Genomic DNA, 25,780 nt, shown 5'->3' on the forward strand with positions numbered 1-25,780 from the left:
TAAGGCTCAACTGAATTTTGCTGCTGATCACATGGACAAAGATAAGACCTTCTGGAGGAAAGTTCTGTGGTCAGACGAAACAAAAATCGAGCCGTTTGGCCACAATGCCCAGCAATATGTTTGGAGGAGAAAAGGTGAGGCCTTTACCCCCAAGTACACCATGCCTACTGTCAAGCACGGTGGTGGTAGTATTATGCTGTGGGGCTGTTTTGCGTCCAATGGAACTGGTGCTTTACAGAGAGTAAATGGGATCATGAAGAAGGAGGATTACCTTCAAATTCTTCAAGATATCCTAACGTCATCAGCCCGAAGATTGGGTCTTGGGCACAGTTGAGTGTTCCAACAGGACAATGACCCCAAACACACATCAAAAGTGGTAATGGAATGGCTAAATCAGGCTAGAATTAAGGTTTTCGAATGGCCTTCCCAAAACCCCATTGAGAACTTGTGGACAATGCTGAAGAAACAAGTCCATGTCAGAAAGCCATCAAATTTAACTGAACTGCACCAATTCTGTCAAGAGGAGTGGTCAAAGATTCAACCAGAAGCTTGTGGATGGCTACCAAAAGTGCCTAACTGAAGTGAAAATGGCCAAGGGACATGTTAGCAAATATTAGCGCTGCTGTATGTATATTTTTGACCCAGCAGATTTGATCACTTTTTTCTGTTCACCCATAATAAAGTCATAAAAGAACCAAACTTGATGAATGTTTTTTGTGACAGAAGTATCTGTTCCAATCACTCTATCAGAGAAAAATCAGAGTTGTAGAAATAACTGGAAACTCAAGAGAGCCATGACATTATGTTCTTCACAAGTGTATGTAAACTTTTGACCACAACTGTAGATCCTCAATTTTTTTTTTTTTTATGTCGTTTGAGGCTAAGCTTTGGTGCGAGTTGAGTCCAACATTGAAGTAAAGCTCAACTAAAACCTCTATTATCATTTTTAGCACGCTGAAACTGCTGGTGTCCGTTGCGCCCTTGAGCTTAGCCTCAAACGATATTTTAAAAAATGAATAAATGAGGATCTTACAAAAGAACAATTGGCTATCTTGCATAACAAAAGTACGTTAGCTTAAATGCTATATAATGCTAATGTTTAACAGATTGTTTCTGGTGTGCACCAGTTTGTTTCTGGTTCACACCAGATGGTTTGAATTTATTTCTATCGATGTCCCTTAAGGGGCTCCGTAATGTGCAATCCCAAAATTGGGCGCCACCTTTTAGCCAACATGCGCATTGCAGGAAACGTGTCTATTCATATTAAAAATGAATAGCAGCTAGAAAGTTTCATATTGTTATATCAGAAAATTGTCAATTGTACAGCACTATTGTGTACAATTTCAAACTGCCTTTGTCAATATTTTGTGTGTTGTCAGGCAATCCGAAGTGTGCTCTGGCAGGATGTGTACCCTCAGATAAAACTTTGGGAGTTTTTCCAGGTCAAAGTGGACAGCGCCGTGGAGCAGTTCAGGACGCTGCTACAAAGTGGTTTGTACAACCGTTGGGCTGATATAGAGCCACTTTCACCTAAAGCCTAGATTTGACAACAAAAGATTTGCCTTAAGATCCGAAAAGTTAACTAGAAATAACATTGAAGCGTTATTCATGCCCATATCTCTTTGTAAACCTTAAACATTTTGAGTTGATAAGGAAATAACAATGAATTGGCCTGGCCTTTTGTTGTTCTTTACATTATTTATCATGTTTAAAAAATGTATGTACCGTATTTTTCTGACTGTACGTCGCACCAGAAAGAGGGAAAAAACACATAAAAGTCGCATTCTTAAAATCCAACACCAAGAACAGATATGTCATCTCGAAAGGCAAATTAAAATTAAAAATGAATAGAGCCATTTTCGGTGCCATTTTGTTCATAAGTTACCGCCAATGTTGAAACCCAGGCCTTCCTGGAGTGGCCTCTTGTGGTTTAGTTTGAAAAGATATAATAATGTGTTAATAATTTTACACATACAGTAAGTCGCTCCAGAGTACAAGTTGAACCCCCGACCAGGCTATGGGGGGGGGGGGGGGGGGGGGGGGGGGGAGGAATTACGATTTATTGTCTGAAAAATGCGGTACTGTACATATGTTTCAGTGATGCCTTGAGAAACAAGTTGACCTCTAATCATCTATCCTCATTGAAATTGAACATTTGAAGGTGTAAAAGCAGATCGTAGTAAAACCGGAGGCCAAAAAGGCCTGATTATCAACCAGGACCCTGCTTGGCGACGATATGGCAACACCGTGGACATGAACTCTGCCCTTGAAACGTTTGCGCCGTACAGGTGAGTCATTTTAGCTCCATCAGTGGCACTTAAAAGATGAGCATTCACAGTAGAGATCGACCGATATTAGTTTTTCAGGACCGATATTGACTATTAGTAGTTACAGGGGCCAATAAACGATTTTTGGAGCCGATATTCATTTGCAGTAAAAGTGTAAAAATTGTCGGGGGAAAAAAATGGAATCATGTAAACACTGAACTTCATTGAAATGCCTGAAGCATTTTTATTGAATCACACAAATAAATAAATAAATAAATAAAATAGGTCCAGATGTGCCTGAATTTCCTAGACTTAGAAACATCTCAGATATAGTTCAGTGACGTGCGGTGAGGTTCATGGTTGGTGAGGCACTGACTCCTTTAGTGTCAGATTTCCAAATATATAAACCAAAAAGGGTAGCTTATTCAATTGGCTACCGGTTATTTCATATCTCATCAGCATTCTTCACAAAACAGGCACACACGGTACATATTATCGATACGTAAAAGTAAGAAAATAACATGCATTTGCTCTACACCCTCAATGTGTTGGCCGTCACCATTCTATAATTAATGCAACATAAATGAGAGTAAAGAGTGGTGTACAAAACCACAGAATTCAATTCTGACCTTTAGTGAAATATTCAGTTGTTTTTAAAACTTTTAATTCTGAAACTTTAATCAATTTATTACAGATTGCTAAACAAAAAGTGTGAAAAGAAAAACAAATAATATTTTATTTAAGGCCAAAATTTAGTTTTTAAATATTCTATTGTATTTTTCTTGGTCCGAGCTCTTTTTTTTTTTTTTTTTTTTTTAATAAGATTGAAATGAAAACTGTTTGTGGTCTTGCGCCTGTCCTTCACCACAAAAACCGGCGTTACTTTGGAAGGGCATAGGTTTTGTCTCAACATTCGTAGGGACGATATAACAGCATAACCTGCACGTAGGTACACTTTTTGCTGGGGACGGGACATTATTTAGACCAAACAGATTGGATGAAGGGGGCAAAGGGCCACATTTCTAATGTATATGAACCTAATTAATTAATAGGCAAAATGATCAATGCAAAATAAATCCTTATCTACTGATAATAACTTTTACGTGCATTGGTTTAGATGATACACTGTTCAATTCAAACCTTTTTTTTTCAAAAAATACTAAAGAAACATTTTGAAAACTTCCTGAATAAATGTCTGGTTTTTATTAGCAAACATAAACATAGTGAAAATAATTCACTTAATAATGGTAGGGTCAATTCTATCCTTACAACATATGGAACTATTGAAAGATCTAAATTCTCTATATAACTGAACATTATATCATGCAAAAAAGGTAAGGTTGCTTAAAAGTTGGTGGGGACAATTTTAGCATTCTGAAAAGTTGGTAGTGTTATGTCCCTACCGTCCCTATGCAAACCTACGCCCTTTTTGTAAAAGTCCTCCTTATTTTCCTTTACTTTAAAAAATCTCTCCCCCTCAATGGAGAGGATTGCTTCAATTAGATCGTTCTGTGTTCTATTTGACAAGCCAGAAAACACAGTGGATGTGTCCAAATGTCTAGCAAACCTTTCATCTTTCTCAGCAAAACCATGTAATCGTTCTACATATATGCCACTTTTAGAAGAGCTACACGCTCATCGTTACCACGAAATGTTAACTCCTGTTTAGCTAGGATGCAGGTTGCATTAATGAGGTCTTTCAAACTCTTTTCTTTACCTTAGCTTTTGAGGATGCTACCGTTGAGCTTCCGCTGTTCGTCAAAGCCAAATCGATCCTTGAGCTTCCAAAAGTTTTTAAAGCAAACAGGCTTTGGATGTGAGTGGTCGAGCTCTCATGTTTGCTGAGGCCTCGTGGTAGTTTTTTAATGTCACAATATCTCGTGTTAGTCCAGACATTGGCACAAGTTGAGAAGAAAAGGCAGGGAAAGCAGCAAAGGCGATTTTTCGAAGGACAGCCACATAGACAGTCTTTTCGGGTGTACCAGTCCGTTTGAAAAGCGCGAGTTATCCTCTGTCCCGCAGTTTGAAGCAAACCTTTTAGCTCCGGCGTTGTGTTAACCGCGTCCACTTTTAACGGAAAGTCCAGTTTCACGTACGCCCCCTTGCAGTGCGGCAGAGTACTATCTGCCGCAGCCTGTGTCTTTTCACTGCGGTTTTATTTCCCATCAGCAAAACTAAATATGTCGCTAACAAACATTAAACTTTAAGGGTTGAAGACATTAGCCAGACTATGGAAAATCAGGTCAAATAAACGTATCTGGAAACATTATAATGGCGACATGCAGATGTACGGCAACCAGCACGCTCCAATTCCATGTATCAACCCAGTTTGTTAAGGATTGCGCAATCAGAGGTGAGGCTTTACTCGTTGCTGCCGCACCTCTCGTTTCATTTCTTTATTTGAACAGGAAATAGGCAAATTCAGCGATTTTGACTATAAAAAATGTTTGAAATGAGTCATAGATAAAGAGCAATGGACAAATATTAATATAAATTTGATGCTATAATTATTTTTTTGTCATGATGACAGGTGAGGCTCTGCCTCACCTGCCTCCCCTGACCGCACGTCACTGATATAGTTGAATAAAAGGTTAAAAAATAATGTAGAAAAATGCTTGTCTTTATAAAATACTGGTCACTGCTGAGAACAGCCGCGTACACACAATGAGTTGCCACAGCACACTAGTATTTAACAAGCTTAACGATGATTGACACATTCGACGTCTTTGAAGGTAGCGATGCCAAGCTTCTCTGGCAAGATCAAAGCTTCAACGCCTGTCGATCACCATAAACTTTTACAAGCAAAACTCGCAATGCACTGCTGACCAAGAAAAGCAGCAGGAGGGAGAGTGAGGCTGTACTAGCATTAAGCTGAAAAACATAAATGTATTTCATATCGGCTGGTCGGATTTAGAAAATTATTAAAATTAATATTATTTAAAGTGACTCTACTCATACTTGAGTAAATATTTTGGCTACTCTACCCACAGACATAATAATAATAAAATCTGTATTTGTTTTCTTCTTTTGAATTATATTAGTTTTAATTAACTCTATTTATTTATAATTTTATTCATTCATGAAGAAATATCAAATTAATATGAAAAAAATACTACAATGATTAACAACAAAAAAGTTTTTAAAATTTGGGACCTGGTGTCCGCATATTTGAACACCACATTTTGGCGACGTTTTTATGTGATTGCGTTGTTCTTGTTTTTTAATGAACAAAAAGCGGTTTAATCAGCATAAACACACCTATTGTTTCCAAACATGTTAAGTCAGTTTTATTTATATAGTCCCGAAGGGCTTTTTTTTTTTTTTTAAATGATTCTTGTATTGTTTGCTTTATCATAGACTTCATAATGTATTGACAGGGCGCGGGGCTGATTCATTGGGGGCCTATCTTTGTCAAAGCTGACAGAGCGGAAACACAAACAAAGAGCTTTTTACGTTGGAAATTCTTGTGAATAAATGCTTAAATCCCTGAATTGTTTGTAGATATGGACGTAAAAAAGTCTCGATTGTTGGTTAAAAGCAAAAAACTGGGCAGTAAGCAGTTATTTTTCGTAAATATTGCGAAGTATAACGCCAATGCTGTAGCGGGTAATTTCTCTCATTGATTTATTCACAAGGTTTCAAAATGCATGCATGGTACGAAAAAAATATAATAATTACTAGAGCTGGGAATGTTTGAGCACCTAACGGTTCGATTACGATTATGATTCAGAGGCTCCGATTCAATTATAAATCGATTATTGATGCACCCCACCACACTTTTAATGTTTTGTACACTAGTTCCAAAATTGTTCAAAAATCCTCTCAGGCTAAACCAAACTATTTTAGTCTCAAGTTAACAGTTAAAAACAGTAAATAAAATACTCAAGTCCCCATTCTGTATCAAAAGCTTTAAACCACCTTCAATTAATTTAATGTTGTGAATCAACTGTTAAAGTTGTTAAAATTGTTCTCGTTATTCCATAATTTCCCATCCGTCTACTTCCGACATGTCAAAGTTTTAAAACTGTTTCATCATTTAAAGATAGATTAAAGTCAAGATTTTGCAGATTTAGGTATATTTTAGATAAAAAGTAATTAGGTTCGCTACAACAGAGCCTTCTAGAGAGGTCTACTGCTTTAAGATGGCGGCAAATCTGTCATTTCGCATCTAGTTCTTTGTATATGTTCCAACACTGTCATTACTGTCATTTCACATCTAGTTCTACAATATGTGATATCTACCATAGCCATATGTTGCCGTATGTTTGTAGCAACTAGCAACCAGTCGCTGTTTGTAGCGGCTGTCGGACGCAGCCAGGTATGATTGTTTTTTTTTTTTTTGTTTGTTTTTTTTATCTAGCGGCATGAGTTGAACATGATATTTACTCTCGGTCCGTTCCTCATTGCGTCCCGAAGACTGCGCTGACTGTGTTTTAGGTCTGCTTTACCTGGTGTAATTCAATAATCGGAATTTGGATGTTAATGAATCGTTCTCGAATCTTCCACGGCCGAATCGCGAATAATCTATGAATCGGAAATTTCGCACGCCTCTAATAATTACCTTGAATCCTTGAACAAATCACTCCTGAGACAATCCTTCCTGTTTGTATGCTGTACATCTTTCTTACTTTTTCAACCTAAATCCGGCGGTAGATAGATTGCTGCGTACGTGTGTTTGAGAATAACTCCTCTTGATGTGGGCGGCCCCCTACTTGAAGGCGTGGCGCAGTGTCTGACGATTGTGACCCGTTAATATAATTATGAAGTCTGTGGTTGTATTGTAACGTATTTTTTGTTTTGTTTTATTTAAAGCTATTCCCCTCAGCACATAGAGGAGTCTTGCCATTTGTTGCGACAGAAACTGAACCAACTCAATGAGGAGCAAAACCACATTGTGCATCAGCATCAAGAGCAGGTGGGCTAACTCTTTAGCTGCCATTGACGGCGACAGACGTCCAGTCTATTTGGACTGGGAGGGGTTGCACCAAGTTAAAGTGGATTGGACGTCTATTAACTTGTTTTAAGTTTATTTAAAATTAAGATGAACCAAATGATTAAGTGAATGGAAACAACCATTTTCTGTGTTACTCTTTCATTTCCTTGTAATTGTTGACTTGCAGGCCGCCAACTGTATTGTGGGAAATGTATTGTATGAGCGTCTAGCTGACCACGGACCCAAATTAGGCCCTGTTAGCAAGAAGAACCCTCTTGTTACCAGGTACTTTTTCATTCTTTTCCATTCTAGCAAGACTTTCATGAACAAAATATTTATATTATTTAGGCAAATTTAAGCAATGTTAGTCTGTTAAAATGACGACAGTGAGCGAGATCAAAGTGTGATAGTCATCTTGTTGTTACGAGTCCTAGAGTTCAGTAAATTTTGTTGAGTAATTTCAATGGTTTTGCAATTTTTTTCTGTCTTTCTCAGGTATTTCACCTTCCCATTTCAAGACATGACTCTAGAGCAGGAGATGCAAATGTTGGATCAACCGGAGAAGACGTGTCACTTCCTGGCTCACAATGGTTGGGTGATGGGGGACGATCCGCTGCGCAACTTTGCTGAGCCTGGTAAACATGTACACACACGCAAAAAAAAACAAATCTTCAAAAATCCAATCCAAATAGGCTTGTGAGCAGGACTGAACGGGCCCTCGCAGTTTGGCGCAACTCTGACGGCACGGTTAGGGTGGCAGCAGATCGTCCCCCGTCTCATTATCTCATGAGAACCTAACATGTTTGAAACTTGCCTCTTTTTTTGGGATTAGAAATACTTTCATACACCGAGGAGGAAAAACCCCTATTGAAGAGGGTCCTACAAAAAAGGAGGCGCAACTGAGCTGTGCAGCCACATCCTTATTCAAAACAAAAAATGAATTTTCTAATTAAGCCAACTCGACCAAGTGTGCTAAATTTCGTGGCAACAGACAGAGACATGTGGACATGGGCCTTATAAATTTAATTTACAAAAGGTCTTGTAGCTACAATTACCAACCTGAAAAGAACTGGACATGTATAAGTAAAATGAATGATTTCTTTTGTCACTAGTTGGCGCTGTAGAGTTGTTGCAAATGACCTCTACAGGACCCTTCAGGGTACAACTCTCACCAAGCACGGGAAGTTTGGCGCAGATATGTTGTATGTCTGCCAAGGTACGACAGTGCAAAATTTGTGGCGAGACAAAATGGTGACAATCATTTTCACTTTCCTGTTTGGACCCTTCAACTTAAACCACACCTCAATATTTTTCATCAGGCATCTGAACACATGTATGAAGGCACCCCTGATGCAGGTTTGAGGTCAAATGGAGCCTGTCTAGTAGAAATGGCCGTTTCCTGTTCCTAGCAGGAGGCGCCAGGCCTAATAGTTAATATTTCAATGCAGTCGTATTCAGGCTGGGATACCTCTCATAGATGCCAAATATGAAAAAGACTGAACTTTGTTTCAGGGAGTTATTTGTCAATTACTGAAATTGGCGTGTTGCCAAAAAATAAAATAAAAAATAGCCAACTTTGGCACCCTGCCCAGGTCAGGCCCGTGAATGAAAACTCACCATTTTGGTAACTTAAGATCTCATACGTCTCATAAACAAGTCTCACCAATTGTGGGGAGGATACAACTAACTCTCTAGACGCCAATGTCTCAGATATGCACCCTGTAACTCGATATAAACTTCACATTCAATCTAAAATACCAGATTTCCTAAAAAAAACTAATTGGAGAGGCCTTTTTGAAAAATTCAAGGGGGCGGCACTCAGCCATTTTGTTCTGTTTATCACAACATTGGAAAATTATCGAAATTTACACATTTAGGTACATTTTCGAGCATGTTTAGCCCTCCAAATTGGCCATCTTCATTTACCCTGAAGAAAGAAAAAATATATATAAAAATAATCCTTTGCATTACAATCGGGCTCTCGCACCACTTGGTGCTCCGGCCCTAAATCGTATTATTATTGTAATTTAAAAGTGATACAGCATATGGAGTTTGTCACCTTTTTTACTGGCAACTGCCACCACCCTCTGGCCTAAAGTGTAACTGCAGTCTGCAGCCGATGTTAAACTTGTGCATGGCGACCATACTTGTACGAGCACAAGTGTTTGAACCATCAAATCAGTACCAGACACGTAAAAACAGCAACTGTGATTGTTTACTGTTAATAGCAAGTCTTAAGTGGGTTAGAAAAGTGAGTTAGACATGTGTTTTTGCCAAGCAGAGACTAGACGGAGGCTTGGTAAAACAGCGCTGTTGCCACGGGAAGTGGCATAGGCGCGTGTTTGCCCGGAACACTCTAGAAAAACGGCGTTTTGTAGTCAACAGTCTCAGTTAAAATGTCTCTGTATACTCATCAGGGCATTGGTAGAGGGAGTATGTGTACAGTAGAAAAGTATTTTGAATTAATACCACAATTTTTGTTTAGTACCTTTGATATGCTAATCACAAGTATTAAAAGACAATTGGACATCTTTACAGTTGAGCAAAAATGCTTGTATGTAGGCTACTGTTGTGGTTCTGTTTCGCTGGATATTGTAACATTGTGGTGCTACTTGATACATTTACTGTGTTTCTGTGGTCTTCATTTATTGCCTCTCCAGGCTCCAACGTCTATATTCGTCGAGAGTTGATATGCTGGGGCGACAGTGTCAAACTCCGCTATGGCAAGGGACCGGAAGACTGCCCTTTCCTGTGGGCTCACATGAAGAAATACACTGAAATAACAGCCAAATATTTTCACGGAGTCCGACTGGATAACTGCCACTCGACACCGTTACATGTAGCAGAGGTAAGCTATCTAGGAGTTGTAGTGACCACAACAATTGACATACGAGCAGAGGTGGGGAGTAACTAGGGGTTTGACAAAATATCGAAATGGTAATATATCGTGATACTTTGTATCCCAAAAGGCAGTGGCAGGACCCTGCTACAGCAACCCCTGGTGTTGGGGAGGAAAAAAGTGTTTTGTTAGATTTTTTTTTTTTTTTTTTCAATGTTTCTTTGTTTGGATCGATTATTTATCATTTAGCGTATCGGAGAAAATGCGACAGTAACAAAAAAAAAAATACAATTAAGCGATACTTATGAGGTAAATATCCATGACTTTAAAAAGAACCTTGTAATCACTACGCAATCTGAATGTCAAAAATTGTTATTCAATATTTTCTGCGTCCTAAGGTATACTGGTGGCGGGTTTAAATAAGCTCCGGCTTCTCCCGTCTACCCTTTTCTCTTCGGGTTGAATTAATTGTAAACACATATAAATGCTGTATGCTTGTTGGATTTGTCATGCCTGAAGGGAAAATAAATAAAGAAAAATAAATAAATTTTAATTACCTTCGTTTTATGGCTGGGTTGAAACAAAAGCAGTTGCGTGACGTCTGTAAACAGGGGTTTTCAGGGTAAAATGGACAAATTAAAAGTAGTTCGGGGGCCTAATGCGACCTGAATCTGCTATGGCTGCATATTGACGAACTGTTCTGTCAAACACAACGGTTCTTTTGGCTTCAAATACAGCAGTTTCTTTTAAAAGAGGAGTACAAGAGCACAAACTGCTTTTTCAGTCTTGTCTGTGTTTTCCGCCATATATATATATATATATATATATATATATATATATATATATATTAGAGCTGTCCCGACTAGTCGACATGGTCGACGTCATCGATGACGTAAATCCGTCGACGAGCATAACATCCCATCGACGGCTAATGAAGGGTTAAAAAAATATATGCGTAGAAAGTTCAGAATGTCGCACGCTTGGTATGCAAGCAGGCAAAGCGGCACAAAGCCAAAAAAGCGCACCAGAGTCCAAAACATTGACTTATTTTTAAAGAAACAAAGGAGGGTACACTGTTGTGTCCTGTCTCTTCAATGCCAAGCTTGGCTGCACGTCGGCTGTGAATGATAACGACAGGACATTGTAAGTCCGTCTAACTAACTAATGACATGTTTTATTGAAGTTGCTAAGCCTGTCGCGATATGCAATAAGTCCATTTATCGCGTGGTAAATTAAAATGAGGGCGGTTTTTCACGGTTGTGTTTTATCGCTGCGCGCGCGTGCGTGCGTGCGTACATTTATGCGTGCGGGCTGATGGTTTTCTCTCATCAACACGCTGTAGAATTAAAGTTCAGACATACAAAATAAGAAAACACATCTATATTACACACTATATACGTTAGCATTGCTACTTTGAGGTGAATGGGGAAAAATGACGACCTACTTTAGCCGGCTATAAAACAGGCAGCCTTCTCCAAAACTTGCAGTTAAAAGGTGACACTTCAAACATGAAAAATCGCTGGTTAACAGCATTTGCAAAAGGGAAAAAAAATCTATTACTGACCACACATGCAGTGACAAAAAGTGCTTTTTTGCGGAGTGTAAAGCTTAAATTAGCGGTTTAGCGAACGTACTTCCGGTGAACATTTCAAAATAAAAACATGTAATGTTCGTCATATACGTAAATAACGATTTCTGGCGTTAATCCCACATACTTCAGATTCTACACTAAGAATACCTTTAAAATGACACCCTTTATGAAAATTCTGATTGGCAATGAATAATTATTATAATACTATTATATATAGTACTACAGTATACTATAATATTAATGCTAGGTATTTTTTTAAGAATTGTTTTGAATCATTTTGGAAAGGTGAAGTCAGTGTTCTGAATCTGTTTGCATTCCATTCTTTTGCACAAGTTAATTCTATCAGCATTTGAACTCATTGTTTATTTGTGATTTATAATTGTTATTTATCTGTTCATTTGTACTTTAATCAAGAATTTAAGTGTTCCAAAATGTTTTTGTGAATTGACAAGCGTCAAAAAAAATTTCATTGCTAAATTAGTAAAAAAAAAAATTTTTTTTTTAATTATAAGATTAGTCGACTAATCGTAAAAATAGTCGGCTGACTAATCGGGAGAAAATTAGTCGTTTGGGACAGCCCTAATATATATATATATATATATATATATATATATATTTTTTTTTTTTTTTTTTTTTTTTTTTAAACATTGACACCTTTTGAAAACAATACCTCAATTTTTGGAATGAGCGTTTCGATATCCGTTTAGGATGCAAAGTATCACGGTATATCACCATTTTGAGTTTTTGTCAAACCCTTAATACACAAGCTGATGTATAGGCAACTCATTTACTTGCTTGAGTAATATTATTTTGAAGTAGCATTACTCCTGCTTGAGTAAAACGTTTGGCTATTTGACCCACCTCTGCATACATGGAATAATAACAACCTATCAACAAAAATGCTGTATAGTGTTTACAATCCTCTGCTTTTCTCCCTGTCTGTAATGTAATGTTTTGTCCAGGCTATGCTTGATGCAGCCAGACTGGTCAGACCCAATTTGTATTTGATAGCTGAACTGTTTACAGGCAGCGAGCTGATTGATAATGTATTTGTGAATCGGCTGGGAATTAGCAGCCTCATCCGAGGTACTAATCCTCTGCTCTTTCTCTTCTCTTTTCCCTGCATTTTGTCTCCTTTCACATTCTCTTTTCCCGAACTGCATGAATTCATGTGGTTTTACTTTTCTAATTCTTTTTTTTCACTAACTGACATTCCTCCACTTCCTACCTCACTTTGTACTGACTTCTCGGGCCTTGACGTGTGGCTTTGTGGTGGCGCTTGACCAGTTCATGTTAGATGCGGCTAGAACGGTGTGCCCTAACCTGTATGTGGTGGCCGAACTCTTCACCGGCAGCGAAGAACTGGATAACGTCTTCGTTACAAATCTAGGGATTACGTCACTGATACGAGGTATGGTACTCAAATGTGTTTTGAATGGAGCGACCGTTGTGTCTGGTACGATCTTTTTAAAGTCATTCGCTAGCTTACCTCTCTAGTACAGATGGCAGTACAGAAACGCGTTATTCATCATGTAAAAACCTAACGCTCATGTAGAAACATCGTAATTATCGTGTAAAAACTCAACTGTAATGTAAAAATGTAATCGTTTGGTTAATACTAGGGCTGTCAAAATTATTGCGTTAACTGGCGGTAATTAATTTTTAAAAATTAATCACGTTAAAATATTTGACGCAATTAACGCACATGCCCCGCTCAAACAGATTAAAATGACAGCAGTGTAATGTCCGCTTGTTACTTGTGTTTTGGTGTTTGGCGCCCTCTGCTGGTGCTTGGGCCCAAATGATTTTATGGGCTTCAGCACAATGAGTGAGCATGGTGTAATCATTGACATCAACAATGGCGAGCTACTAGTTTATTTTTTGTTTGAAAATTTTACAAATTTTAATAAAACGAAAACATTCAGAGGGGTTTTAATATAAAATTTCTATAACTTGCACTAACATTTATCTTTTAAGAACTACAAGTCTTTCTATCCATGGATCACTTTAAGAGAATGTTAATAATGTTAATGCCATTTGTTGATTTATTGTTATAATAAACAAATACAGTACTTATGTACCGTATGTTGAATGTATATATCCGTCTTGTGTCTTATCTTTCCATTCCAACAATAATTTACAGAAAAATACGGCATATTTTATAGATGGTTTGAATTGCGATTAATTACGATTAATTCATTTTTAAGCTGTAATTAACTCAATTAAAAATTTTGATCGTTGGACAGCCCTAGTTATTACATCATCTTTATCATGTGAAATCATGATAATGATCAAGTACAAACAAGATGACTATCATATTAACACGTGATAATTATACCGGTTAAAAACTGACCATTATAAGGTAAAAATGTGAGAATTATCATGAAAAATGTGATTGCTGCCATGAAAATAAAGTGTGCAAAACATGATGATTATCGATCAGATAAAAATGTGCGAATTATCATGTGAAAATTTGGTCTTAATCATGTTATTACGTGATTAGTATCATGTAAGAATTTTTTAGTATCACATTTTACTTGGTGTTTATCTTGTAAAAACGCGATTACTATAATGTAAAAATTTGATAAATGCCAATTAAAAGAGGACACTATCGTGTAAAAACGTGAGAATTATCATGTCAAAATGTGATCTCTATCGTGTAAATACATCATACAGTCTTATCATATAAATGTATAACTATCATGTAAAAACGTGAGGAATATAATGTAAAAACATGATCACTATAATTTAAAAACAATTATATAAACACATAACGATCGCGTAAGTTATACTTTTATGTAATACGTGTCCCGATTTTACTTAATATCACAATTTTTCATTATGGTGTTTTGTAGTGTTTTAAGATACTGAACTTTTGCATGTGCTGGCCATAAGCGAGGCATTTTGTGATGTCATTAACTCACTGGCTGCCATTGACAGCGATAGATGTCCAATCTGATTTGCCTAAGGAGCTAACAGCCTTCCCAGTCCAATTGGATTAAACTTCTATTGTCATCAATGACGGTGAAACATGATCACTCAACAATATAGATGGATGGATTGATCGATTTGATAGATGTAGCTATATCTATTAGATAGATGTAGATAGATGGAGATGTATATATATCCTTTAGATAGATGGAGATATAGCTATTATATGTAGATAGATGGAGCTATATGTGTTAGATGTAGGTACATAAAGATGGATGTAGATAGATATAGATGTAGAAATGTAGATATATAGATATGTAGGTACTGTAGATGTAGATATATCTATTAGATAGATGTAGATAAGTGTAGAGGTACGGTAGGGTATTAGATGGAGATAATAAAATGAGGGAAGCTGAGACACAAGATTAGAGATATGTAGGTAACTATAGATGTATCTATTAGAAAGATGTAGATATATGTAGGTAGATATAGATATATCTATTAGATGTAGATAAGTGTAGATGTAGATTGGTAGGGTAGGGTATTAGATAGATGGAGATTGTCACAGGCACATAATAAAATGAGGGAAGCCGAGACACAAGATTTGAATATATCCATTACATGTTAATAGACAGATATGTTGATGGATATAGATGTATATCTTTTAGGGCTGTCAAAATTATCGCGTTAACGGGCGGTAATTAATTTTTTAAAATTAATCACGTTAAAATATTTCACGCAATTAACGCACATGCCCTGCTCAAACAGTCAAAATGTCCACATGTTACTTGTGTTTTTTGGAGTTTTGTCGCCCTCTGGTGGCACTTGGGTGCAACTGATTTTATGGGCTTAAGCACCCATGAGCATTGTGCAATTATTGACATCAACAATGGCGGGCTACTAGTTTATTTTTTGATCGAAAATTTTACAAATTTTATTCAAACGAAAACATTAAGAGTTGTTTTAATATGAAATTTCTATAAATTGTACTAACATTTATCTTTTAAGAACTACAAGTCTGTCTATCTATGGATTGCTTTAACAGAATGTTAAAAATATTAATGCCATCTTGTTGATTTATTGTCATAATAAACAAATACAGTACTTATGTACCGTATGTTGAACGTATATATATCCATCTTGTGTCTTATCTTTCCATTCCAACAATAATTTACAGAAAAATATGGCATATTTTACAGATGGTTTGAATTGTGATTAATTACAATTAATTTTTAAGCTGTAATTAACTCGATCAAAAATTTTAATCGTTTGACAGCCCTAATATGTTTAGATATAAATGGTAGAAATTGATGTAGGTATATCTATTATATAGATGTACTGTAGGTAGATGTTGATATATCTATTATATCTACATCTACACCTATCTATCTATTAGATGTAGATAGATAGATGTGTAGGTAGATTAATAAATATTTGTTATATCTATAATCAACCTATCACCGTCAATGGCAGTGGATGAGTTAATCCCGCAAGAATTTTAAGTTCTCCTCTGTATTTTGCACCCTGACTCAATCTCGCAGAGGCCTTGTCAGCCGGCGACAGCCACGAAGAAGGCAGGCTGGTCTATCGTTACGGCGGCGAACCAGTTGGCGCCTTTGTTCAGCCGAGTCTCCGCCCGCTGGTGCCCTGCATCGCTCACGCCATGTTCCTTGACGTCACTCATGACAACGAATGCCCCATACAGGTCTGTCGACAACTGGATTTTTGTTAGTCGCGCATGAAAATCATGAATACATTTTTTTTCCCTCTGGCGCAGCTGCGTTCAGCGCTCGACTCTCTTCCGAGCTCCGCTCTGGTTTCCATGGCCTGTTGTGCTACCGGATCCACCCGAGGATACGATGAATTAGTCCCGCATCAGGTAACGTGCGCCCACACACGGCAATGAAATTGATTAATATAGCTGCATTAAAGTTTTTGAATTCAATAAATTGTTTGTGTATGTAGATTTCTGTTGTCAAAGAGGAACGTTTTTACCCAAAGTGGAACGCTTCAGCCTCCCTGACCTCCACCATGGAAGTCGGGCCCCAGACTGGCATTATTGCTGGGAAACTGGCACTCAATAAGTTGCATCAAGAACTGGCTGCTCAAGGGTTCATACAGGTATCGGTTCAGTCTAAGCAAGGGCGGGAAATTGATTTGATGAATTATTTGAGTGCAAAAATATTTCTTCCCTACTCTTGTTACGGCGCATGTTTCGCCCCCAGGATGTATACAATATGCAACAAAGAGCTTTTTTTCTTCCCCACATTTTTAAATAGTGAACTGATGATTAATCTACATTTTTGGATAGTTAACTCATGATTAATCACAAATTTGTTGCATTTTTTTAATTGTTAAGCAACACTAGGTAACTTTTCAAACTTTATCAAATATTTTCATAACATTTGTGATGATGTGTCGACTGAAAACGAGTTGAATGACAACTCTTTTATATCTTGAGGGGGTCTTTCACCAGCACTAATTTTCTTTGAGGAGGGTGGCAGGAACCCTGCCACACAAAATAACTAAAAATGTGCTGACTGCTGCTATATGGCATTGTTTTCCGAAATTTCCGGGTTCGCGGTGAATCAGTAACAGGCACACTTTTGCTCAATAGACAATGTTTATTGATTAGAAAATGCAGAATAAATGAGATTTATTGATTACAATCCCACAAGAGCAAGCAACAAGCATAAAAAACAAGCATAACAAGGGTAACGATGTCGCTAGATTTGAGTTTGTCAATCCCAGAATCCCCGCGCTACATTACAGCACAACCAGGTATCCCTTAGCAATGAAAATCGCTTACAGTGACAAATGAGCGGGAGCTAACGCTCCGCTAAGGCATCGAAGGAAGTCCGCCAGCGGGTCACGTACGGATCGCCTGGCTATGTCCCTTCGCCGCCTTACCGGAGGTCCGGAGCGTTGGCTCCCGCTCATTTGTCACGGTAAGCGATTTTCATTGCTAAGGGACACCTGGTTGTGCTGTAACGTAGCGCGGGGATTCTGGGATTGACAAACTCAAATCTAGCGTCATCGTTACCCGTTATGCTTGTTTTTGATGCTTGTTGCTTGCTCTTGTGGGATTGTAATCAATAAATCTCATTTATTCTGCATTTTCGAATCAATAAACATTTTCTCTTGAGCAAAAGTGTGCCTGTTACTGATTCACCACGAACCTTGAAATTTCGGAAAACAGGCATGTATCACTTCGCCCTTTCATTATAAAGACGGAAGTCGATGCGAGCCCTTTTGCATAAATTCTGCAAAGATGGCAGAGCAACAAAAGAGACCAAAAGTTTTGTGGTAGGAGGGAAAAAAGGGAGGCTACCAGGATAAAAAGATACTCAAGAATGAACATTGGCCCGGCTTTCACTTGCTGGCGTGTCATCGCCCTCAACCGAACTCGTCAGAGCTGACGAGTTTTATAGCCACACAACTGCTAACCGTCATATGCTATTGTTTAGTCATAACTGGATTCATTACCCTATTACTATTCATCCTTCACACAGCCGCTGGAAACAGAAATATCGTTTAATCCATCTGCAGGCAACCGATAGATTATGATTTTACAACACTGCGGGTGTGCGCTGGTCCTCATGGAAAACGTCGTCTTCCTTAAGGCAAAACACTATCGCTATCGTCCACCAGCGTTGCTAAAATCGACCAAAACTGAAAGGTTACCTAGTTTTGCATTGGGTCGTGTCTATTTGCAAATTTGTTGCCTTTTTAAATAATTAGCTCATGATGATTTGCAAATTATTTATTTTTTTATGTTAACTGGCAGTTAACTGCAAATTTCACATTTTCAATTGGTAACCATGATTAATCTTAATACGTTACATTTTGAGAAATAGTTCACTCACAATTAATCGAAAATCTTTTACATTTTCAAATGGTTAACGCATGATTAATCACAAGTTTGTCGTATTTTCTTAATCGTTTAACTCGGGATCAATTGGACTTTAAAAAAAAATAATAATAATTGTTGACTCTCAATTACGAATCTGTTGCATTTATAAATAATTTACTCAATTACAATTTTAGTTGACAGAAGATTTATGGCAATTTTGCGATTCATCGCCAATTTGTCATATTTTTATTATATATCGTACGGTTAATTACAAATTTGTTGCATTTTTTCCATTATTAACTCCTGATTATTTTTTTTCAAATAATTAGGGCTGTCAAAATTATCGCGTTAACGGGCGGTAATTAATTTTTTAAATTAATCATGTTAAAATATTTGACGCAATTAACGCACATGCCCCGCTCAAACAGACTAAAATGACAATACAGTGTAATGTCCGCTTGTTACTTGTTTTTTGGTGTTTGGCTCCCCCTGCTGGCGCTTGGGTTCAACTGATTTTATGGGTTAGTACCATGAGTGACCATGGTCTAATTATTGACATCAACAATGGCGAGCTACTAGTTTAGTTTTTTGATTGAAAATTTTACAAATTTTAATAAAACGAAAACATTAAGAGGGGTTTTAATATAAAATTTCTATAACTTGTACTAACATTTATCTTTTAAGAACTACAAATCTGTCTATCCATGGCTCACTTTAAGAGGATGTTAATAATGTTAATGCCATCTTGTTGATTTATTGTCATAATAAACAAATACAGTAATTATGTACCGTATGTTGAATGTATATATCTGTCGTGTCTTATCTTTCCATTCCAACAATAATTTACAGAAAAATATGGCATATTTTATAGATGGTTTGAATTGCGATTAATTACGATTAATTCATTTTTAAGCTGTAATTAACTCGATTAAAAATTTTAATCGTTTGACAGCCCTACAAATAATTAACTGATGGTTACCTGAAAATCTAACATATTTAAATTGTTAACCTCAGATTAATCGCAAATTTTTCACATCTTTTTTATCGTTAACTCATGATTGTTCGCTTTTTTTTTTTATTTTTTATGTTAACTCTCGAATTATTGCAAATTTGTCACATTTTTTAATTGATTAGGTCGCGATTAATCACAAATTTGTCGCATCTTTTTAATAGTTGACTGAGAATTCGTTGCAATTTTTTTTCTTAGTTAATTCGGAATTCATCTAAAAATTCTCACATTGTTCGAATAGTTAACTCAAGATTAATTGAAAATTTGTTGTTTTTTATTATTCAATTATCTACTAATACTTGCGACTCGTCGTTATGACTTTTAAGACTGCATATACTGTTAGTATTATATCATTAGCTCTCGCTCTGCCATTGACAACGTTAGACGTCCAATCCATTCTGAGTCAAAATGGACTCGCACCATCAAATGCATCCAATGAAGTACAACTAAATCCAAATTTGTTACCATCGCCTATTACAATGTGTCTCCTCTCCAGGTCTACGTAGACCAGGTTGACGCAGATATTGTAGCTATAACTCGCCACTGCCCCAGCACCCATCAGTCAGTGGTGGCAGTATGTCGAACTGCCTTCAAAAACCCCAAAACGCACCAGTATAGCACCGATGTACCACCAATGTTTATACCCGGTAGGTAATTACTCACAAAACAAGTTTGCACAAAAGATTTACAACCAGTTTCCTAAGTACAACTACTGTAAATAGTACTTATTTGCCTTGTATTAGTCACATATTTTGCATTTTTTGTCTCTCCAGGGAAAATTGAGGAGGTGGTGTTGGAAGCGAGGACGGTGGAAAGACAGTCGGAGAGTTTTAAAAAGGATGACGACTACATTAACGGGCTGCCTGAATACACAGTCGAGATAAAAGAGCATATTCCAGTAAATAAATGTATTTTTCCCCTGTATATTTCTACGTATATCCCAGTACTTCTGCTCTGATTTGCATATAAGACATCCTTTTTCATTCCCCCCCAAAGTAAAGTTTTATAAGAAAAAAGATATCATATGAATATCTAAATTATCAATGCTTCATCCCATTTCACTTTTCACATATTGTATACTTTTATAGTTACAGGAGAGCTCAGTGGTGAACCAAGCTGGCGTGACATCTAAAGGTCGATCAGAGTTTGTGCAGGAAATCAGCTTCAAGAAACTGACACCGGGAAGCGTCATTGCATTCAGGTACTCTTTTATTAGGAACATACTCAATGCAAAACTGCACCCTGTTGGTAAACATTGGATTCCAAAGTCAAAATGTGGTATGAAAAAATATCTGAACCTTTTGGAATTTCTCACATTTCTGCATAAAATCACCATCAAATGTGATCTGATCTTTGTCAAAATCACACAGATGAAAAAAGTGTCTGCTTTCACTAAAACCATCCAAAACTTTTGTTTTCAAATTTTAATGAGGATAGCATGCAAACCATGACAGAAGGGAGAAAAATAAGTTAAACCTCTGCCTAAGGAATCGTCACACCTTTTCTGTTGCAAACTGGCCCCGGCCCCTCATCAGAGAAGGGAAAAGTTATGTGGCCTTCACAGGAAAAAGTATGGGGACCCCTGGTGTAATGGGAGACGAACAAAAGGTATGTGATGGTTGGTTTGGGATCAATTCATCAATATCTCGGCAACCTGCCTAGGATCGGTTTAAAGACACTGCTGATTAGCTGGAATTGGATGCTGAGGCGCTCCGGCCACGTCCTACTGGGAGAAGGCCGTGGGGCCAACCCAGGACACGCTTTTACTTCATGTTGTTGGGATTGGAGATGAAAACTAGCCTTCTGACAAATTCTGTCTTTTTTAACCATATGTAATCATGTGTTTTAATTCAATTCAATTCAATTTTATTTGTATAGCCCTGGATCACAACGTTGTCTCAAAGGGCTTTGCAGAGGCAGTATGATACACAATCACAAACAGCAAATGAAGCAACAAAGATGAATAAATAAAGTTCAAGTCCTGGGTATCCCCCAGCCTTAGACCCTCCATGTCGGCAAGGAAAAACTCCAAAAAATCCAGAGTCTTTGGGAGAAAATGAGAAACCTAGCGGAGTACCACAGTCAGGAGAGATCCACTCCCAGGACGGATAGACAGGAAGCCCCAAGACTGCTAATGGGAATTAGCAGGCGAAGTTACAGTCCGTAAAAATGCAGTGGAGTAAAGGAACAAGAAGAGGTCCATCTAGCCAGATGAGACGGGGGTAGCAACGAGGACGTCCATCCAGCCAGGGTTCCGGACAGTCAGGAGCCTGCAGCTGAAAAATAGCCCTTCCCCAAAGGGGAGGGGGGAAAGGGGACACCGGTTGACTAGTGATGAAGAGACTAGACAACTAGATATTAACATTGGAAAATAGAAATAAAGTAAGACAAGTGGTAGGTAGAGTGAGAAAAAGGAGATAGAACTCAGTGGCTTTACTTCCTCCAGCTTTATAGCTTCTAGTGCAGCTTAGACTAAACTGTGAGTCTCCTCCGACTTCAACTAGCCTGACCATAAGCTTTGTTGAATAGGAACGTTTTTAATCTAATCTTAAATGTGCAGACTGTCTCGGCTTCTTTAATATTAGCTGGAAGCTGATTCCATAATACAGGGGCTTGGTGGCTAAAGGCTCTAGCTCTGACAGTACTTTTAGAAACCCTGGGAACTACCAGTAGACCTGCATTCTGAGAGCGGAGTGTTCTGTTGGGGCGGTATGGAACCAGGGCATCGGTGAGATAAGATGGCCCCAACCCATTAATGGTCTTAAATGCAAGAAGGAGGATTTTAAATTTAATTCTAAACTCGACTGGAAGCCAGTGAAGGGCCTTGAGCACAGGGGTGATGTGCTCTCTTCTATTGGTTCCTGTTAAAAGTCCTGCTGCTGCGTTTTGGACTAGCTGAAGACCTTTTAGAGAACTTTTATGAAATTGCATTGATCCAATTCAAGTGAATTCAACATAAACCTCATACAGCTCATACACTTGTCTTTTTTCCTTCTCCTTGTAGGGTTAGTTTGGACCCCAAAGCGCAGAAGTTGGTCGGCGCAATCCGTTATTTCCTGTCCCAGTTTAGCCTAAAATACCGTAAAGGCAGTCGAGCTGATGAAAACCCACCAGAGGCCCTGAAGATGCCTTTGGCACAGTGAGTCCACATTGTTACTCCTTTCCAGGCTGTTTTGTATCACGTGTATATGTCATACAGTGAAATTCTTCCATAGGCTGATGTCCAAGCTAACGCTAGCAGACTTTAACATCCTGCTGTTTCGCTGCGATGCAGAAGAACAAGAAGATGGCGGAGGCTGTTACAATATTCCAGGATGGGGAAGCTTCAAATATGCAGGCCTTCAAGGTAAACTGCAAAATTGCCTAGATGAGACATGGATAATGTTTAAGACTAGTGGAATAAGCCTTTACTAGTCCAGATCAGGCAATACCTGATAGTGAATATTCTGGATTTGTCAATGCAGGACTGATGTCAGTTTTGGCTGATATTCGTGCCAACAATGACCTGGGCCATCCAGTGTGCGGGAATCTCAGACAAGGAGACTGGCTAATGGACTATATATCCAATAGACTCATACATCGAGAAGGGCCTCTGGCACAGGTAAAGCTTGGACAACCTTAAAAGGACAATAGAAATGCATTGAAAATATACTCGTTAGCTGTCATTGACGGCGCTACAACTTTGAATTCTTTGTAACCGTATGATTGTTTTGAATGAATGAATGCCTTTCGATTAATGTTGACAACCCTAACGGACAATAACAAGTACGATGGAGGATTGCTTCAATCATGGAAAATCCTTGATTGTCAATTTTATGGCTGCAGGTTGGAAAATGGCTAGAGGCCATGTTTATTTACCTGAAGCACATCCCACGCTATCTCATCCCCGCATATTTTGATGCCATCCTTGTATCAACGTTCACCACAGCTTTGGATGCAACTTTTAAACTCATGTCAAGGTAGCTTTATTTGAATTAGTGCTGTGCGATATAGAACAATCTCCTGGGCTATTTTATATGGTGGTATCCATATGCCAGAATTTTTTGAATTATTCAGTGATAAATAAAAGTCCCGATCGATGGGGTCCGATCACGTCATTTTCAAAGTATCGGAATCGGCAAAAAAATATCGGACATGCCTTTTTTTTAACATATATATTAGGGCTGTCAAAATTATCGCGTTAACGGGCGTTAATTAATTTTTCAAATTAATCACGTTAAAATATTTGACGTAATTAACGCACTTGACCAGCTGAGACAGATTTGAATGACAGTAGAGTGAAAGGCCCACTTGTTAATTGTGTTTTGCGGAGTTTTGCTGCCCTCTGCTGGCGCTTGGGTGCGACTGATTAAAATCGGGCTACTAGTTTCTTTTTTGATTGAAAATTTTACAAATTTTATTAAAACGAAAACATTAAGAGGGGTTTTAATATAAAATTTCTATAACTTGTACTAACATTTTTCTTTTAAGAACTACAAGTCTTTCTATCCATGGATCGCCTTAACAGAATGTTAATAATGTTAATGCCATCTTGTTGATTTATTGTTATAATAAACAAATACAGTCCTTATGTACCGCATGTTGAATACATATATCCATCTTGTGTCTTATCTTTCCATTCCAACAATAATTTACAGAAAAGTATGGCATATTATATAGAGGGTTTGAATTGTGATTAATTACGATTAATTAATTTTAAAGCTGTAATTAACTCGATTAAAAATTTTAATCGTTTGACAGCCCTAATATATATATATATATTTATTTATTTAAATCATTCTCTAATTGTATTTAACGTTACAGACAGATGTCTTACACTCATCCAGAGTAGTTTTGGCTTAAAGTAGGGCTATCAAATTTATTGCGTTAACGGTGGTAATTAATTTTTTTTTTGTATTAATCCCGTTAAATAATTAACGCATGCGCTGCACGACCTACTCACGCATTGTCGCGTTCAATCTATAAAGACGCCGTTTTACCTATTGGTAGCGCTAAAAGGCAGCGTGTAATGAGTAGAGAGAATTTTGACAGCCTTTGGAGCCATTTTTTATGTGGCTAACGCCTTACAATACCTCTCTCAGCAATTAAAAATAACGTGGGAGGCAATGTGGGGAAGAAAGGTAGTAGTTGATAATTTTCTTAACACCCTATGTTCTTTCCCAACGCAAAGAAAATATATCAATTGGTGCCCCTACACACAGTCATGGTTGCACTTCCCATCATGCATTTGGACAGAAGTTAAATGGCTGCAGTATCATTTCCTGAAAGCTCAACAAATACACTAGATGGCAATATTTAGTCACAATATACAAAGTCACATTTATCCTTTAGGAATTACAAGTCTTTCTATCCGTGGATCCCTCTCACAGAAAGAATGTTAATAATGTAAATGCCATCTTGAGGATGTATTGTCATAATAAACAAATACAGTACTTATGTACTGTATGTTGAATGTATATATTCGTCCGAGTTTTATTCATTTTTTTCTTAATGTATTGCCAAAATGTATATGATCGGGAAAAATTATCGGGAATGATTGGAATTGAATCGGGAGAAGAAGAAAAAAAAGCAATCGGATCGGGAAATATCGGGTTCGGCAGATACTCAAACTAAAACGATCGGGATCTGATCGGGAGCAAAAAAAACATGATCGGAACAACCCTAGTTATGACTAAAGGTGTGTGAAATTTCCGATTAATAAATTAATTAAAATTAAAAATGAAAAGTTTTCGGCGCCGAATTTCTGGTCGTATCTCATATCGTACAGCACTATTTGTAACTTTTTAACTCACCATCTGGCATTTACAGCTATTGAAGTCTAATCCTAGTCAAAACGGATTGGACCTCTATCGCCGTCGACTGCATCCAAACATGTTTTCTGCTCATGATTTGGCTTCAGTTTCATCCAGAGCGGCTCAAGTTTTGCGCGCCACCTGGCGTTGGCTTCACTTCAGATGTGCGGCGTCGGACGCTTCCCCGCTCTTCCACCTCTTTCCTTGAAAATCGACAATGTCCCGTATCGCATCAGTCCCATAACCGGCCTAAAGGAGCAGTGTTGTGCCACAGTGGCTGCAGGTAAGAAAGAATAGAAATACAGGTAGTCCCCAGGTTACGAACGAGTTCCGTTCCTACGCTAGCGACGTAACCTGAATTTCCGCATTAGTCGGAATTAACCCTTTAACTCATTCACTCCCAGCCATTTTCACCAGAGCAAGGCCCTTCGCTCCCGGCCGTTTTACTGGATTTTGACTGATTTTGCAACGCCCACAGAAAATTCTGTTCTATTGCTTATTAAAAACATGGAACCCCCTCCCCTCCAAAGAAAGATTAGACTCTCTTCTTTCAGCAGAAAAAAGT

At 37.8% G+C, this 25,780-nt stretch overlaps 1 protein-coding gene across 2 annotated transcripts in view; it reads left to right on the forward strand.

Moving 5' to 3' along the window:
• Positions 1-25,780, forward strand: part of agla (amylo-alpha-1, 6-glucosidase, 4-alpha-glucanotransferase a) — a 63,017-nt gene that overhangs the window by 16,035 nt on the left and 21,202 nt on the right. Inside the window, exons 7-24 of one of the 2 annotated variants that reach the window (XM_057856419.1) lie at positions 1,380-1,491; positions 2,162-2,288; positions 7,080-7,182; positions 7,388-7,485; positions 7,696-7,835; positions 9,861-10,048; positions 12,593-12,716; positions 16,103-16,266; positions 16,339-16,440; positions 16,527-16,682; positions 19,920-20,070; positions 20,197-20,321; positions 20,512-20,624; positions 22,428-22,562; positions 22,639-22,769; positions 22,888-23,024; positions 23,249-23,382; positions 25,323-25,498. In XM_057856419.1, coding sequence (XP_057712402.1) covers positions 1,380-1,491; positions 2,162-2,288; positions 7,080-7,182; positions 7,388-7,485; positions 7,696-7,835; positions 9,861-10,048; positions 12,593-12,716; positions 16,103-16,266; positions 16,339-16,440; positions 16,527-16,682; positions 19,920-20,070; positions 20,197-20,321; positions 20,512-20,624; positions 22,428-22,562; positions 22,639-22,769; positions 22,888-23,024; positions 23,249-23,382; positions 25,323-25,498 — 2,416 coding nt within the window. Of the gene's footprint in view, positions 1-1,379; positions 1,492-2,161; positions 2,289-7,079; positions 7,183-7,387; positions 7,486-7,695; positions 7,836-9,860; positions 10,049-12,592; positions 12,717-12,917; positions 13,042-16,102; positions 16,267-16,338; positions 16,441-16,526; positions 16,683-19,919; positions 20,071-20,196; positions 20,322-20,511; positions 20,625-22,427; positions 22,563-22,638; positions 22,770-22,887; positions 23,025-23,248; positions 23,383-25,322; positions 25,499-25,780 lie in introns of both variants that reach the window. The other variant, XM_057856418.1, reaches the window with a different exon arrangement.

Source organism: Corythoichthys intestinalis, chromosome 14, assembly GCF_030265065.1.
Source record: "Corythoichthys intestinalis isolate RoL2023-P3 chromosome 14, ASM3026506v1, whole genome shotgun sequence".
NCBI classification, from domain to species: Eukaryota; Metazoa; Chordata; class Actinopteri; order Syngnathiformes; family Syngnathidae; genus Corythoichthys; species Corythoichthys intestinalis.